The following is a 17,504-nucleotide window of genomic DNA, read 5'->3' as shown; positions in this document are numbered from 1 at the left end:
AACAGGATTCAACAGATTTTCCTGGACAAGCAGAGAATCCCAACTGTTTCAGTGATCTTAGCTCTACGTACATCCTCACAGGCCATTCAGAACTACAGAGGAAAAAGTGAAGAATTCAGGAATGACAGGATCCTTTCACAGTACAATATCACACTAAACTGGTAAGATAGTTTTTCCAGCTACAGGGACATGAACAGTTTTGTGTTTCTATTCAGTTCAAAAACTCCATTGCATTTTCTAAATACGAGACCCTCCCACTGCTTCTCTTTAACACCTGACAGTAAGATAAAAACATTTAATAAAAGTCAGTACTACTCAAAATACTTTATCAGTCAAATTTTAATAACTACTACCAGTACTGTACATCTCACTTGGAGGAGTATCTACTGTTTAACGGTTTTCTAGTATCATTTTAACACATTCCTTCAGCACTACAATTTTGAAGAATCAAGTTGTCACAATCCTAAGAGAGCTCACAAATAATCATAAAAGATATTACCAGCAATTCTTAGTTTGTCTTTTATTCCTATAAAGTACTTATACACTGGCTATTTATCAATTGGACATTTTCGAAAGCTATGAAGATTTAGAAGCTATGAAGACAAAGAAGGACTAAAGGACTGAAACTAAGCAACTAGAACTGCAATGAGAAAGACCTGATTATTTGTGAGTAAAGACAGGGAACAGGATATTGGGCAACGCAAGTTAAACCAACTTCATTTTGTGTATGAGCAGAGAATAAATATTTTTTCAATGTATTAAAGCAGCGTTGCACAAAGCATCGCTATCATTTATAGTTGCACAATAAGAATTTGTGTTGCTTTCAAGTACAAGATTCTGAAGAGAAGAAACTGCTACAGCACCAGGACATTCTGTAGGCCAAAAATCAGTAGCAGAAAAGAAGAAAGAAAAAAACAATACTCAAACCCAGCAACAGAATGAGTAGTTCCACATTTACCTCTGACATAGACAGTGGCTGCAACGTACCAAGATGTGCATACAATGAACAGATATCACTCCTATGAACACAAGGCTGATTGGTCCAATCTGGTATAGAAAAAAAAAAAGCGAGGACATGGGAGATAAACAGAATTTTTCAATAATCTTTACATGCAAAAACTTCACGTTGTATCAAGTAAATTAAGAATTAAAAAATTGTATGGATCTGGATTTTTTTGCCATCTCAGAGGAGGATTTGCTGATGATGTTTCATGGTATTCCTTACTTTAATTCATTACCTGACAGAAGGCTACTCAGGGGTGATCAAGCCATAAATACAAAATAGGTGTGAACAACTTTACTCCTCTAACAGCTTCATTAGGATATTTGCCAAAAAAGCTCATCAAGAGAGAAAACTGCAGTTACTGCACAATTCAAACAGTTGTTTGAACAACCTTAAAGGGGCAACGACAATAAAGGTAACTTTCCCTTACATTAGTAGACTTGATGATGTGCAGTATATAAAAAAAGAGAAAACCACCACAAGCCCTGTAACTTCTACTATTACAGATTATAGATAATTTTCAAATTAAATAATTTGTTTCAGAGTGGAAGTTTGACCAAAAATTTTCACAGAATGTACTTGCTTTTCACATGCAACTTCCATTCTTAAACTGAACATCCTGAAACAGAGAATTGCAGGATTATTTAGTTGCAAGGTGAAAACTTCACTTGATTGAATCTACCCTGCCTTAGGAAATGCATTGTTTGTTACCTGCTGTAAACAAGCTGTGCTATACCCTGCTGCTGCAGGAACTCAAGCTTGATTTAACAAGCTGATGTTGCATGTTAGGACATACAATCTGGCTCTAGAGAAGTCTGAACAAAGACAAGACAAGCCCATAACAACAATTCCCATGAGACATCATAGGAGTCTGAGTGAATCAAAATCTTTCTTCTTTCTGACAAGCAAAAATACACCAACACCACATGATATAAAGTCTTCAGGGTGAAGTAGTAACTTAGAAAAAAATCTCTTCAGTACTAACCTCACCAGACTAAAGAGGAAAAATAGAAAACTCTGTTGAAGTTTGTAGTGACAAACAAAAAGTATCGATTTTTATTTTTCAGGCTCAGACACATATCTGTAGATCTTTCTAGATAGTTTTTCTGATCTGTGAGAAATAACTGAATTCTTACCACAATGCCAGCGTTTTTTATTGCAAGTGGAAGACCAAGAAGCCCAGTCCCAATGTTCCCCTTGAGGAGGTGCATAAGAGTTTGTATAAACCTGAGGATAAAAATATTGGAAGTCACATTAAAACTACACTGATTGGTGGGGAATTAAAAAAAAAAAAAGAAAAAAGAAAAAAAAAAGAAAAAACAACACCACACCCTCTGTCATTTATTAATAAAGGGATAAATTGAGAGCTTTACAGTGTTCTACCTACTTTAAAGAATACGCAGCACATTCAAATAATGTTCTTATTCGTCTTAACATGTAAGCTTCCTCAAACAGAATGTACAAGTTTGATATTCAGTCCTTCCTCCAGCTTGTGAAAGGTTATTTTCTGTGCAATTTTATTGTCCTTTTACCTCACAGTCAAAATTACCAAGTTTTATCAATCCTTTTTTAGAGTCAATAACATTCAAAACAATCACCAGCTGCAAATCACTGATCTGACAGCCAAAGCTTTATCAAACAACAACAACAACAAAACCTTTACAAGTTCTTCTAATTAAACAGATTATTTCCAAAGTCTTCTGAAGTTTCTTTACAAAAAAAATAAAATAAATCAAAACCTTCTTTAAACAGTGCTTGGATTCTGAGTGATCCCATCATTTTACAAATGGGCACTTTGGAACATCGTTAACTTCCAAAGGACAGAGAATCTGCTCAAAATGAGCTACTTTTTGGCAGAACTAAGCGAAGTCTTGATGTATAACCACAAAACTGCATCACAGGTGCAAGAAAACCCCTTAAGAGTTCTGTAAACTACTTATGACAAAGAAGTCAGAGGCAACAATTTCAAAAAGTCAATACTAAGAGTAAAACATACGTAATGCCTTCTTCATTCTCAAGCTGGTAATGCTTCTCAACTGGCAGGATAGTATCATGCTCTTCATCCGAAACGCCATCTGAATTTTGTTCATCAATTAAAGGCTTCATTACTTCCATGTCTGTACAACAAGAGTTAAAACCACATTAGCATTAGAAACAAACACAGAGTTTAGAAGTAAAACATGATGCGAACTTCCCATGCTATGAGCTTTACCTGTGTTCCTAACTACAGAGGTAGATACACACAAATCTGCACAGGAAACTCTCTTTAAAGTGGCACCCTATTTCATTATTGTCATTATTATCACTATTATTATGGCCGAACACTAGGTTTTCATTAAGAAAAACAACTTTGTATCATCAAAATGTTGATGGTTTCAATCATTTTGCAAAACAGAAAAGTCATCCATTGTTGCGAAAGGATGGGATTCAACTCACCCACCATTAATTACTACAAAACTAAGGATTTAGGCTACTCTTGTCAGTGGTGAGCAAAGGAACCCTCCCCAGTCATCCCATCCTAAAATGGACAGGTAAGACAGGTACTGTAGAAGATGTCTCCAGTCACTCGTGACAGAACCAAGACAAGAGAATTACACTGTGAGCTTTGAAAGCTCTAATTTCACAAACCTTTTAAAACACCATGAACTGCCACCACTGTCAACAAATGCAATTCCACCATGCAGTTAAGTGACAGTGCCAAGCAACAGCAAGCAGCCAGCAGAGAACAAAATTGCCTTTCAGGCACAACGGACGGCTTAACACCAGTTTAATGCTGATTAAATTATAACCATTTTTAAATTACTACAGTTAAGCAAAACAAATCCTGCCAAGAGCAAAGAGAGTATTTACCTTACACTTGCCTACCACAGTATCCATTCATAAAATGTGTTGAGTAAGTCTCAACTTCCATCATTTTCACCAAAAAAATAAAAAAATCCCTGTGATTTTCACATTTTCTATTAAAAAAAATACTGAGTGTGCAACAGTACAATCATAATCTTCTTTACAGAACTCTGAAAACATTGACTACCACAACACATTAGCTACATTAAAATATGCTTCAATATTCAGCACGCAAAAATATTTCATAATTTGAGTGAACACTAAACACCTTAACCATACTAAGCTTATTTATTCCATAAGAAAAATATAGATGCTAACTGAATACCTGTGAACTCTCTAACACTGGTGAGATTGTAGAAGCACTTAACAGAAGGTATGGATGACTGACGTCTTTAAAGTGGCATATGAACCTGCCAAACATGAGTTTTATTTTGGGGATTTATTACAGTCACAGTATCACAGTATCACAGTATCACAGTATCACAGTATGTTTGGGATTGGAAGGGACCTCAAAAGATCATGTAGTCCAATCCCCCTGCTGGAGCAGGAACACCTAGGTGAGGTCGCACAGGAACATGTCCAGGCGGGTTTTGAATGTCTCCAGAGAAGGAGACTCCACAACCCCCCTGGGCAGCCTGTTCCAGTGTCTGTCACCCGCACTGAGAAGAAGTTTCTTCTCAAATTTAAGTGGAACCTCTTGTGCTCCAGCTTGATCCCATTACCCCTTGTCCTATCATTGTTTGCCACCGAGAAGAGCCTGGCTCCATCCCCATGGCACTCATCCTTTATATATTTATAAACATTAATAAGGTCCCCCCTTAGTCTCCTCTTCTCCAAACTAAAGAGACCCAGCTCCCTCAGCCTTTCTTCATAAGGGAGATGCTCCACTCCCTTCATCATCTTCGTTGCCCTACGCTGGACCCTCTCCAGCAGTTCCCTGTCCTTCTTGAACTGAGGGGCCCAGAACTGGACACAATATTCCAGATGTGGTCTCACCAGGGAGGAGTAGAGGGGAAGGAGGACCTCTCTCGATCTACTAACCACCCCCCTTCTAATACACCCCAGGATGTCATTGGCCTTCCTGGCCACAAGGGCACAGTGCTGGCTCATGGTCATCCTGTTGTACGCCAGGACCCCCAGGTCCCTTTCCCCTACACTGCTCTGTAATATGTAATCTCCCAACCTATACTGGAACCTGGCGTTGTTCCTGCCCAGATGCAGGACTCTACACTTGCCCTTGTTAAATTTCATTAGGTTATTCCCCGCCCAACTCTCCAGCCTGTTCAGGTCCCGCTGGATGGCAGCACAGCCCTCCGGCGTGTCAGCCACTCCTCCCAGCTTGGTGTCATCAGCAAACTTGCTGATAGTACACTCAATTCCCTCGTCCAAATCGTTAATGAATATATTGAATAATATTGGCCCCAGCACTGACCCCTGAGGCACTCCTCTAGATACTGGCCTCCAACTAGACTCCGCACCATTGACTACCACTCTCTGGCTTCTCTCCCTAAGCCAGTTTGCAACCCATGAATCTGATAAAAATTACTACTTAATATCAAAACAGGATTCATGCACAAAACCAGACAGGAAATACAGAATGTACCGAAATTAGCCATTGCGTTGGGTTTGCACAGCAAGGTTTTGGTAGCAGGGGCACTAAATCTCCACCTGCAGCCCAGAGAGGACCCAACACTGGAGCAGGTTCATGCCCAAAGGAGCCTGTGACCCCGTGGGAAGCCCATGCTGGAGCAGACTCCTGGCAGGACCTGTGGCCCTGTGGAGAGAGGAGCCCATGCTGGAGCAGGTTGGCTGGCAGGACTTGTGACCCTGTGGGGGACCCAGGCTGCAGCAGTTCATGAAGAACTGCAGCCCATGGGAAGGCCTCACGTTGGAGAAGTTCATGGAGAACTGTTTCCCATGGGAACGACACCACACTGGAGCAGGGGCAGAGTGTGAGGAGGAAGGAGCAGCAGAGACAATGTGTGATGAACTGACCACAACCCCCATTCCCCATGCCCCTGCTCTGCTCAGCGGGGAGGCAGAGAAATTGGGAGTGAAGCTGAGCCCAGAAAGAATGGAGGGTTTGGAGGAAGATGTTCTTTCATTTTTTTTCTTATTTCTCATTACCCTACTCTCATTTGACTGGTAATAAAATAAATTAATTTCCCCAACTTGAGTTTATTTTGCCCACGATGGCAATTGCTGAGTGATCTCTCCCTATCCTTATCTCAACCCATGAAGCTTTTGTTATATTTTCTCTCCCCTGGGCAGTTCTGAAGGGCAGTGACTGAGCGGTTTGGTGAGCACCGGGCGTCCAGCCAGGGTCAAACCACTACACCCATTCAACAAATCATTAAGGTTTTATGAAACCTTAAAGATGTCTAACCCATCAGCAGGGCACTGAAGCCAACCCTAAGCAAGAAGAACTTATAAAGAAAAACTGTAGAACAAGTGTAATATATCCTATAAAGCAGAAGGCAGCTTATCCAGGTAGTTAAAACTAAAAGCACATAGCTCAAACTCTCCTGAAAACAGGAAAAGGTCATCTGAATCTGGTGTCAATGAAGCTGAAAACCAGCAATGAAAGCACTTGACAGGGCAGAGATCCCACTGGAGAACAAAATCAACTATAGAGTACACCATAAATTTATACTCACTGATATTCTAATTATACAAGTCAAGACAGACTTAATCATCTTTCACTAGGTGGCATATAGTCTATGAATTGATCAAAAGAAGGGTGAGCAAAGAAGTTCCTTCCCTCTACTTCCATAGTACTGTGTTGAGTAGTTCTTGAGTACACCACAACCATCCTCTCAGCTCTGAGTCACTGCTGGGCTCATGGAAAACTCACCAAAACCTGCTGCTTCTGGACTAAAACTCTGATCCCTCAGGGGTCAGAGGAAGCAAAGTGCCCACACTGGCACTTTCACTCAGTGGGCAAGTCATTAGGCCCATTTTCATTTTTTTTAGATTTTGAGTCTGAACTAACAATGTGAAGTGTTTTCACTAGTAACAAGCCAAACTACCAGCGTGCAAAGTCTGAGATTCAACAACATATAAAAGAAATCATTGCTAAATTACTTTTCCAGTTTGGATTCCATCACATTCTGTAGGATGCTGTTTGTAACGCTAAGCAATAGCGACAACACGTAGCGAGTAACGTTCCTATGTAGCAGTGTGAAGGGACCAGCATGTCCCTTAGGACCAACAGCTCTGCTGAGTATCAGCAACTGCTCAGTCAAGGGAGAAGAGTGCATTTCACTTCTTCCATTCCAGCCTGATACTGAAGTGTTTGATATCTACATACATCCACACTGTTTACCATGCAACTCTGAATTTTACAGACACCCCATTCTACTTTTCTCCCAACTTCCTGACCCTTCTGATCACAAAGGTAGTTCTTTAAGAATGGATTTAGACACACTCGAACATTCCTGTAATTTTTAAGTAATAAGAATTTTTCTAAGATGACTTATTCTTTTTCCCTCAAATATTCATCTGTCCATGCCTAAAGCCATCTAGTCATCTAAGGGTTATTGTCATCACTATCCCAGCTCAATAACTGCTTAACTTACTGCCATGTATAGAAGTGCTGAGCAATTCATTGTTCTGCAGAAACACGAAGTAAGAAAACAGTTTACAATCTAATCCTCCTCAGTTCACCTACTGGGTTATGTTTTTAAGTTTTTTTAACTCATTTGTCATCTTTAACTTTCCCTGTGAAGTAGTTTTGTAGCTTACTGAAGGACTGCCTCAGAGCAGCTGTCCTTAAGCAAGATTGCTTTTGAGTGTTTTTATTGTTTGACATCTATATAAATACCAGTCCTGATTATTTCAGTACATTCCACAAGCGCATATGAAACATTGTACCAAATAAGCCCAAAGCAAAATACACACATTTGCAATAACTGGTAGATTTATTTCACAATAGCAACATCTTAAACAAACAAAAAGTTAAAGCACTACAGAACAAGATGTCAGCATCATAATCTTTAACAGCAAGAAATTTTAAACATATTTAGGGAACTTTCAAAGAAGTTCAAATACAAGTCTATTTCTCCTAGTTACCAGTATTGCATCAGACAACATCAAACAAGTTACCGACTTCTTTGTCAGCAAACAACAGCACAATCTGATTGGCAAAATGCACTGAATTTTTCCGGGTTCTACTGTGGCAGGAAAATAGAACAGCAGCTATTTAGAAACTAATGTATAGCGTCTATGTGAATTCTAGGTTACATCTTTTTAAAAAAATGTTTCTTCCCTGTGTACATTAGAGTGTTACTCAATTCAGTTCTTATTGACCACTCTACCACTACAAAATAAATGGAACAAAAATGTTTCCTATACTCCTACTAGACTCTCAACCAAGATGACCTGAACGTGCATCCGTTCACCCTCACAGAGCATATTATACTTTAATCCGGAACTCGCCTTCCTTGCTTTCAGGATCTTCATCATCCAGTGTCACTGCAGCCAAGGCTGCCATCCATCTTCTTCCATATTTGTGACTAGCAGAACCAGCAACACGTTTTCCCTTGCTGACTCATTAAGCACGTGGACAAAAGAAATCTCCCTATAAGCACTTCAGAAAATTCCTCAATTCCTTGGGCTTTGCCACATTGCCTGCCTAGGAAGCATTAGGTGATAAAAGTCCCCCATGAGAACCAGGACCTGCAAAAAATAAAGGCTTCTTGCAGTTGTTTAAAGAAGGCTTCATCCACCTCTTCACAGAATGTCCTGAGTTGGAAGGGACCCACAAAGATCACTGAGTCCAACTCCTGTCCCTGCACAGGACAACCCCACAGTTCACACCGTGTGTCTGAGGGTGTTGTCCAGTCTCTTCTTGAACACTGTCAGGCTTGGGGCCGTGACACCTCCCTGGGGAGCCTGTTCCAGTGTCCAGCACCCTCTGGGTGAAGAACCTTTTCCTAATGTCCAACCTAAACCCCTGGCACATTCCTGCCGTTCCCTCTGGGTTCTGTCATTGTTCACCAGAGAGAAGAGCTCAGCGCCTGCCCCTCCTCCTCCCCTTGTGAGGAAGCTGTTGCCGCCATGAGGTCTCCCGTCAGTCTCCTCCCGGCTGAACAAACCAAGTGACTTCAGCCGCTCCTCATACGGCTTCGCCTCCAAACCCTTCACCAATTTCATAGCCTCTTCTGGACACTCTCCAGTAGCTTTATATCCTGTTTATCCTGTGTTGCCCAGACTGCACACAGTGCTCCAGGTGAGGCCGCTCCAGTGCAGAGCAGAGTGGGACAATCACCTCCCTGCCCGGCTGGCCATGCTGTGCTGGATGCACCCAGGACTCAGTTGCCCTCTTGGCTGCCAGGGACACTGTTGGCTCATGTTCAACTTGCCATCAAACAGAACCTCCAGATCCCTCTCCGTGGAGCTGCTCTCCAGCATCTCGTCCCACAGTCTGTATGTACAGCCAGTCTTCTGCCTGACTTGGCATCTGTAGCAGACACTCTCCATTCCCTTGGTTGGCCTTACCTCAGATGTTGAGCCATAGCTCATTTGTCCCACACAGCAGTTGATTGATTATGACAAAAAGATGATATATGCAGGTCAGACAACACATACTGTCCTGATTTATTTAAATTTGCTGTATTTGTCATGGAAGATCAAGAACAGGATGACAGATAACCCATGAGCTGGAGGAGATGCTCTCTTTCCAGACTGAATCATCACTCAAACAGAAGCCAGACTCTTCACCTATGAGACTGAACACCTGATCATTACCCCTTTTCTTCATCTTTTCCTCATTTGACTTAGCTCCTGATCTTTGTTAAGGATTGAAATGATGGCAGTAATGAAAACATTACTAAAGAGGCAGGAAGAAAGATGACACTAAAATATTTACACTAGTGATCCACTCCCAAAAAGCCAGCCTCTCCTCCAGTTGGGAGCCTGTTCCTGCCTGTCCATCCTTCATGCCACATACTGTCCTGGTATCTTTAAATTCTTAAGTTCCTTCATGTAGCATATTTCCAAAATGTTAATTCTTGCAGGGAAAAAATCCTTTGCTATCTGAAATATCAGTAACCACTGTGCTTTTCAGGGACGCCTCCTGAAGAAACAGCAGGTCACTTGGGTCGTACAGTACTACTCTGATTGCTACTGAAAATGGAAAATTTGAGCTTTAAGGAGATGTCTACATGAGCATGATGCAGTTTTTAAGAAGTATCTTTCACACAGAATTTTCACCATACAATATACTCCTCAATATTGCAACCAATCATGCAATGCACTACACTGACCCAAAAGAAAGATAACCAGCTTCCCAACCACAAGTTATATGCAAAGTTTTTTAGTCCATACCTATAGTCAACAGAAACTTTTAAAGGTTTCTGACCTTTAAAGATCATCTTGTTCCACCCCTCCAGCCATGGGCAGAGACATCCTTTATTAGATCAGGTTGCTCAAAGCCCCATCCAACCTGACCTTGAACACTTCCAGGGATGGGGTATCCACAATTTCTCTGGACAGCCTGTGCCAGTGTCTCACCACCCTCAGCCTAAAAATTTCCTCCTCAAGTCCAATCTAAATCTACTCTCTTTTCAGTTTAAAACTCTTTCCCCTTGTCCTGTCACTACAGGTCCTGGTAAAAAGTCTCTCTCCATCTTTCTTACAAGCTCCCTTGACGTACTGAAAGGCCACAATAAGGTCTCTCTGAATCCTTTTCCAGGCTGAACGAACTCAACTCTCTCAGCCCATCCTCACAGGAAGGGTGTTCCAGCCCTGTTGTGGTTTAACCCATCAGGCAGCTAAACACCACACACCATTTGCCCACTTCCCCCCCACAGCGGGAAGGCTGAGATAATCAGGCAAAAAAGGTAAACCCTGTGGGTTGTGATAGTTTAACAAATAAGGCAAAAGCTGCATGCACAAGTAAAGCAAAACAAGGGATTCATTCACCCCTTCCCATGGGCAGGCAGGTGTTCAGACATCTCCTGGAAAGCCGGGCTCCATCACACATGATGGTGATTTGGGAAGACAAACCCCATCACTCCAAATGTCCCCTCCTTCCTTGTTTTTCCCTCTGCTTTATTTGCTGAGCATGATGTCATATGGTGTGGGACAACCCTCTGGTCAGTTGGGGTCAACTGTCGCGGCTGTGACCCCTCACAGCTTCTTGTCACTCCCCACCTTTTCATTGTCAGGCCAGTATGAGAAGCTGAAAAGTCCTTGACTGCTCAGCAACAACTAAAACATCGGTATATTATCAACATTATCTGCATTCTAAATCCAAACCACAGCACTATATCAGCTACTAAGAAGAAAATTAACTCTGTCCCAGCCAGAACCAGGACAATCCCTCTGACCATTTTCATGGCCTCCTCTGGACCTCTTCCAACAGGTCCATGTCCTTCTGGTGCTGGGAAGCCTGGATACAGCACTGCAGGTGGATGCTCCCAAATTATGAGAAGAGAAAGACCACATATGGTGGCAATTTTATACCATTTCCTGAGCTAGCAGTAGGATCATAACAGTCCTGTTTTAAAATTTGCATGAACGATTTTGCATTTCCAACCACATACTGCTGGCACACAGTGAGTAAATGTTCCCCTTCATATGCAAAAACTATGGCCACGTGCAAGTCACACGCACTAACCTTTCCTGGCCCTGAATTTTTGTGATGGAATATTTTATTCTCATGCTATTTCTTGAGCTTTCATTTAAATTATTTCCCATATAAATGACCTTCAAGCACACACAACTTTTAAAACATTCTTCTCTTTCATCTCTTCATTCTCTGCTGGATCCACTGAATCATCTCTGTATCAGTCGCACGCTTCCACAACCGCTGAAGAAATTACAGATCAGCACAAAGTGACTATGAATGGTAGTGCCAGGGGCACACTGGTCCAGACTGACAGACTTTTGTAAATGTTTCTAGTTCAAGGGAGAAGCTAACAGATAATCCCATTCAACCACACACAAGCCAGCTCCCTTTTTATTTTCTGCTACAATTCCTACTGAATACAAGACACAAGAACAAGGAAAGAAGAAGAACCCTCAAACTAAAATGTGTTATCCAGAATGAAAATTAAAAAGGAAAACTCATCTAGTTTAAAAATTCATATTAAATATTAATAATTCTATTTTCCAGAAAAGTAAAAGTTAACATTAGCTTTTGGTGTGCTTGTTTGTTTTTCAATAATTTTAAAGCTATGCTTCGTGGTTATTTCAATTTTTATTATTATTATTATTATTTTTGGAAAGTGTATCTTTATTTCTCTCCATTACAGACTATAACTTCATAAAGTAGATGTAGATTCATTTTGCTTTATGGTATAATTTACTAATCTTAAGAACAGTTATTTCTGTACAAATGTTGAAAGTCAACAATGCCACTCGGTAACCAGGAAGAACTGTTTGCTTTTATGTCATAACCGTCAAAACCAGAAGCCTAATTAAATGGGACACCGGAATTATAAAACCAAAGTGTGAACAGGTCTCCACAGTTTATTATACACTTTCAGAGGAGTGCTTTTACCCCAACCCAATGGATCATTTACTTGGAAGGATGTCTTAAATAACCCGCTGTCCTCTCTAGACCAAGATACACATTTCTACATGATTAACACACTTTCAAGTGATGACACACTGGTAAGACTTAAGTTTTATTAAGTATTCAGGAGGACCAAACCACATAAAAAAAAAGCTTCTGAAATCTTATCAGATGTTGACCCGCATTTTTTAACAGTTAATCCCATAAAAAATTCTGGTTCTAAGGGTTCTGACAGGGAAACTGTCAGATCTGTGAATTTTAGCAAAACAAGAAGCTGAAATTTCTTTCTGCCCCCTTTGCTCAGAAGGTGGCAATGTCTCAATGCAGGAAGGACCAGCCTTTGGGACAACAAATGTGAAGCAGTTCTGCTGCTTCCCATGGTCACCACTGGACAGGATGAATTCTTCAGATTCCAGCAGAACACAGCTTGGAGATGAGACTGTCAGTCTGCCCCGTCAGGCCAGAATTGGCTGGAACTCGTAATTCAACCCGCTACGAGCTCTCTCTTGTCCATCTACAGACATGTCAAGAGGTGAACAAACGCCTGCCCTTCTGCACTCAGATTTAAAGCTACAGAGAGTAACCTGCAATGAAAACAGCCAACACCCCGAAACACTAACCCGAAAGAAAAAAAAATACACTTTCATCCTAGATAAAAGCATCACCTAACGATGTAAAGAGAAAGTATCTCCATGAACGTCTACGCAAGACCGTGACTTCCCAAGGAAACCCAGAGCCAGCCGGGTGCAACTGACATCTCCAGGGCGCTGCCGCTGAGGAGCCGGTTCCACCGGCCGGGGCCTTGGCCCGTCCTCCCCGCGCCGACCCGCCCTGGAGAGCCCCGGCCAGGGGTCCCTCCCTGGGGAGGCCGCGGCGGGATGAGGCGAAAGTACCACCGGGGCAAGGCGCACCCCTCCCCCGGGTGGGATGGTTCATCCCGCCCGCCCCGCTACGCTGAGCGCCGCAGCGCATCCCCCCGGGCCGAACCATTCCGCCTCGAGAGGAGGGGGGTGGCAGTTGGCCGGCCGCTCCTCACACCCACGCCCCCCCGCTCTCCGCCCCGCAGCGAGCCACCAGCGAGCTGCCCCGCAGCTGCTCCCGCCAGCCGGCCGCACAGCACGCCTCACCGAGCTCCTCCCTACCGGCGCCGTCCATCTCTCTCTGGCTCTCCGCTCGCCCTTCCGCCGATGTGGAGCCGGCCGGCGCGGCAAGGAGCTGCGCATGCGCCCCGCGGGAGCGAACCATAGATAGCAGGCGGAAAGACAAGAGCTGCATGAGGTAGAGTCGGTGTTGGTCCTCCAAGGGGCGTGAGCGGGGCAGACACGCGTGCTCGTTGGTGCCTCCCGGTGTGGGCGTTGCTCTGTGCCCGGCGCTGCAGCAGCCCCGCCGCGGGCCCTGTGAGGCACCTGCCACAGCTCATGCAGTTATGCAACTCTGGGCGATTTGTATTTGCCTTCCAGTGCTAGGAAGTTAATTTCATAGAATCACAGAATGTCCTGAGCTGGAAGGGACCCACAAGGACCATCGAGTCCAACTCCTGTCCCTGCACAGGACAACCCCACAGTTCACACCGTGTGTCTGAGGGTGTTGTCCAGTCTCTTCTTGAACACTGTCAGGCTTGGGGCCGTGACACCTCCCTGGGGAGCCTGTTCCAGTGTCCAGCACCCTCTGGGTGAATGAATTTGTATCCATGGGGTTTTTTTACCTTTCAGAGGCTTTCGGGAGCAGCTGCTCTTAGATCAGCATGGGCTGCCCCATGGGAATTAGTGTTGTTCTGTGGGTCTGATGCAGCCTTAGGTCTGATGGCCCCATAAAGCCCTGGTGCCATCTATCCCCCTCTGCAAGGCTGGGGAGCCTGGCTTTGGGCAGGGAACTGCAAGCGTAGGGCGAAAATTAGAATCATAGGATCATAAGTTCCAATGGGGAGAATATTCATTTTCAATTGTCAAATTTACATTTATTTCTGGATACCACACTTCTCTAAACTTTCGTAAAAAAAGAGACATGTGGGTGACCTATTACTTGGCTTCCTCAAATTTATTTTGGAAGAGGGTTCTCAGTAGGCAATCTGTGACTGCAGGTTATTGATTTAAGGAACTGACTCACTAATTACAGTGTTTGTGTCAAGCCTTTACACAGTGTATATGTATTTTCTTTATTCATGGATATTCTGTATTCTCCATTGTTTCTACCAATGCCAAAGTTGTTCAGAAAACCTTGTAAGATCATTAATGTGTATTCAAAATGCTTATTCAGTTGCGAGTGTTCATTCTTTCTATCTGGTCATTGCATCTCAGGACTTGGCTGTCATTAAATCCCACGTACATGTTGAAAAGACATTAAGGATGTAATACATCTTTATTTCACTTCCTACCCAATGCAAAACAATTTGTTTCTACTAGTTGCCACTATTTGCATCATAGTTCCTTCTTGCAGGAGGAGCTTTGTTATGCATTTAGAGAGATTTTTCTAATATGCTCCAAAGTACCTAAATAACCAGTGGTGATCAATGAATATTAAAAAAAAAAAAAAATAGGAGATGCTACAATGTGATGAATATTCATAGTTTAGCAACATGTATTTTGTTTCTCTTTGGTAAGAATAGAAGGATTTGCTCTAATGCAAACTTCTAGTTAAATTCTAGTCATCCATCCATCAATGCAAAATCACTTCATGATGTGAATATCGCACTCACCAAAAGCTTATATACCCTTGCCGTCGTGTTCTAAATGGCATATGCAGCTCGCCTCTGAGAAACTGTGGATTCAACTCGTGTTGGTTTTGTTGGTTCAGAACAAGGTCAGATGGAGTACAATGCCCGGCTTCTTCCATTTTTAATTTTTTTATTAAAACCTGAGCCTGAATTCTTTAAGAACCACTTTGGGGTAATTTTTTTTTGTCTATTTAAATGCTCCTTATTAGAATACTTGCTCTGCTAGGTCTTTCTAAACCCAAGTTTAATCTCTGGCTGTGTCACACAACAAAATCACTAAATGCTGAAGGTGGAACCACAGATATTATAACAACAATTTATTTTGCAGAACAGGAGTCCATACAGTACAATGGGTTTGTATGTCACAAAACAGACACAGAAAACAAGTGGAAGCAACACTCCTGTTAGGGTGACCTAAGAGCTTTTAGGGTTTGGGGAGGGGAAAGGATGCTGTAGCACATTCACCCACCTGTGAACATGAGGGCTCTCAGCCTCGAGGGCTATCCATGGCAGGTGTCCCTGACCACAGGGAGGACCTTGTGTCACAGTCCTGCTGCTCCAAGGAGGACCCAAAATGGCCACCAAGCGGGGCTCCATTTGTATCCAAGGCAGATCTGACCTGTGGCAGAACAGCGTAAATATATGGAAATATCATTTCGCTGTACAATCCCTCCACACAGATGTCAGCTAGCTTTAGTTTTTGGACTGCTCAAGTCTTGAGGGATTTCCATTTCTTCATGGAATGTTTTTTTGAGATCCTTTGTATTTGGCTTCTGGACCATCCGTTGGCAGCGAGTCCCATACTTTAATTATGCATCATACAGAAAACTATGCTTTTTGAGCCTGCTGCCTGATATTCATCTGATAACCCTTAGTTTTTAATGTAAAAATAATTGCTGCATTTACCTGCTCCAAGTCATCCTTGGTTTTATAGATCACTGTCATACTCTCTTTCCTGTCTCTTTTCCTTTCTGTTCCCTTCCTTTCTGTTTTCTATGTCTCCTGTGTTCCTTTGCATATTAGCACACCAGAACTGCAGACATACAAGGACACAGAAAAACCTTCTGCCTACATCTGACTGGTTTTTACTTCTGCTTTTCTTAACAGTTTGTATTTTAACTTTTACTCAGGTACTAAGTTGCAAGGTGATTACTTTGCATGATATTTTAATGAGCCATTGGTAGGCTTCAGTTTTGTTGCTGTCTGTCTGTAGACTATAATCCTGTCTGATTGACACATGATTGGCATTTCTCCAACATTTATATCACTGGTTTATATCTAAGAGTACATTTTGAAGTCACCTTGAACATGAATCCAGCATCCTCATTTCATTAGATCCTGGATAGCATGTTGTTCATCTATTTATCAAAAAGCAATAGCTCCTGTCATTTCATCACTGACATGAAAACATGTATAAATATCTTTACCTCTTTTCAATTCCTTGGTTGCAAATGTAAGCTGTTTTTCACACAAATTCCTTATGATCAGTGTTCTGGACTGTACTGGCCCATTTCCAAAGATCCCCATTTTTGCTTTTTCTTTGTACAAATATCAAGCACTGAACATCCTAAACTGTTGTTAAAAAGCCAACATCTTAATGGTCAGCATCTTAAAAAAATGCAGTTGATAGACTAGGAGACTCTTAAGTTTTTAGAAGGGCTTAGTTTGATGTGTATTGAATCAGGTGGTGTTTTGTAACACCTTCTTGCTATGAAATTTCATGCCATGCATTGGAACAACCTGCCTTTCTTTTCCCTGTCAAGGAAAGAGGACCCGAGGTTGATTTGCTGTTGCATTTCATAAAACCATAGAACGGTTGAGGTTGGAAGGGACCTCTGGAGGTCATCTGGTCCAACCTTCCTGCTCAAGCGTGGCCACAAGAACCTGTCCAGACAGCTTTTGAATATCTCCCCAAAGGGAGACTCCACAGTGTCTCTGGACAGCCTGTGCCGGTGCTCAGTCACCCACCAGTAAAGTGTTTTCTGATGTTCAGAGGGAACCATCTGTGTTTTGGTTTGTGCCCATGGCCTCTGGTCCTGGCACTGGGCTCCACTGAAGAGACCCCGCTCCATCCTCTTTGCACCCTCCCTTCAGATATGCAGAGATATTGATGCGATCCCTCTGAACCTTCTCCAGGCTGAACAGTCACAGCTCTCTCAGCCTTTCCTCACAGGAGAGATGCTCCAGTCCCTTCATCATACTTGTGGCCCTTGGTTGAACTCTCTTCAGTCTGTCCATGTCTCTCTTGTACTGGGGAGCCCAGAAGTGAACACAACAGTCCAGGTGTGGCCTCACTAGTGCTGAGCAGAGGGGAAGGACTGACCACCTCCCTTGACCTGGTGCCAATACTTTGCCCAATTCAGCCAAGGGTACCATTCGCCTTCTTTGCGGCAAGGGCTTATTGCTACATCACATTCAACTTG

General features: G+C 42.6%; 1 protein-coding gene across 3 annotated transcripts in view; it reads right to left on the bottom strand.

The window, feature by feature from the left end:
- SLC36A4 (solute carrier family 36 member 4) overlaps positions 1–13,578 on the bottom strand; it is a 112,294-nt gene extending 98,716 nt beyond the window's left edge. For 2 of the 3 annotated variants that reach the window (XM_082066734.1, XM_082066736.1), the window contains exons 1-4: positions 13,496–13,563; positions 3,000–3,120; positions 2,140–2,230; positions 959–1,047 (exon numbers count right to left, since the gene is read on the bottom strand). In XM_082066734.1, coding sequence (XP_081922860.1) covers positions 959–1,047; positions 2,140–2,230; positions 3,000–3,120; positions 13,496–13,523 — 329 coding nt within the window. In that variant the 5' untranslated portion in view covers positions 13,524–13,563. Of the gene's footprint in view, positions 1–958; positions 1,048–2,139; positions 2,231–2,999; positions 3,121–13,495 lie in introns of all 3 variants that reach the window. The other variant, XM_082066735.1, reaches the window with a different exon arrangement.
- Between the last annotated feature and the right edge of the window lie 3,926 nt (positions 13,579–17,504).

This window comes from Streptopelia decaocto, assembly GCF_964273445.1.
Source record: "Streptopelia decaocto genome assembly, chromosome: 1".
In the NCBI taxonomy this organism is placed as follows: Eukaryota; Metazoa; Chordata; class Aves; order Columbiformes; family Columbidae; genus Streptopelia; species Streptopelia decaocto.
Note: the sequence above shows the minus strand (reverse complement) of the source record. Positions and strands in the feature narration are given on the sequence as shown.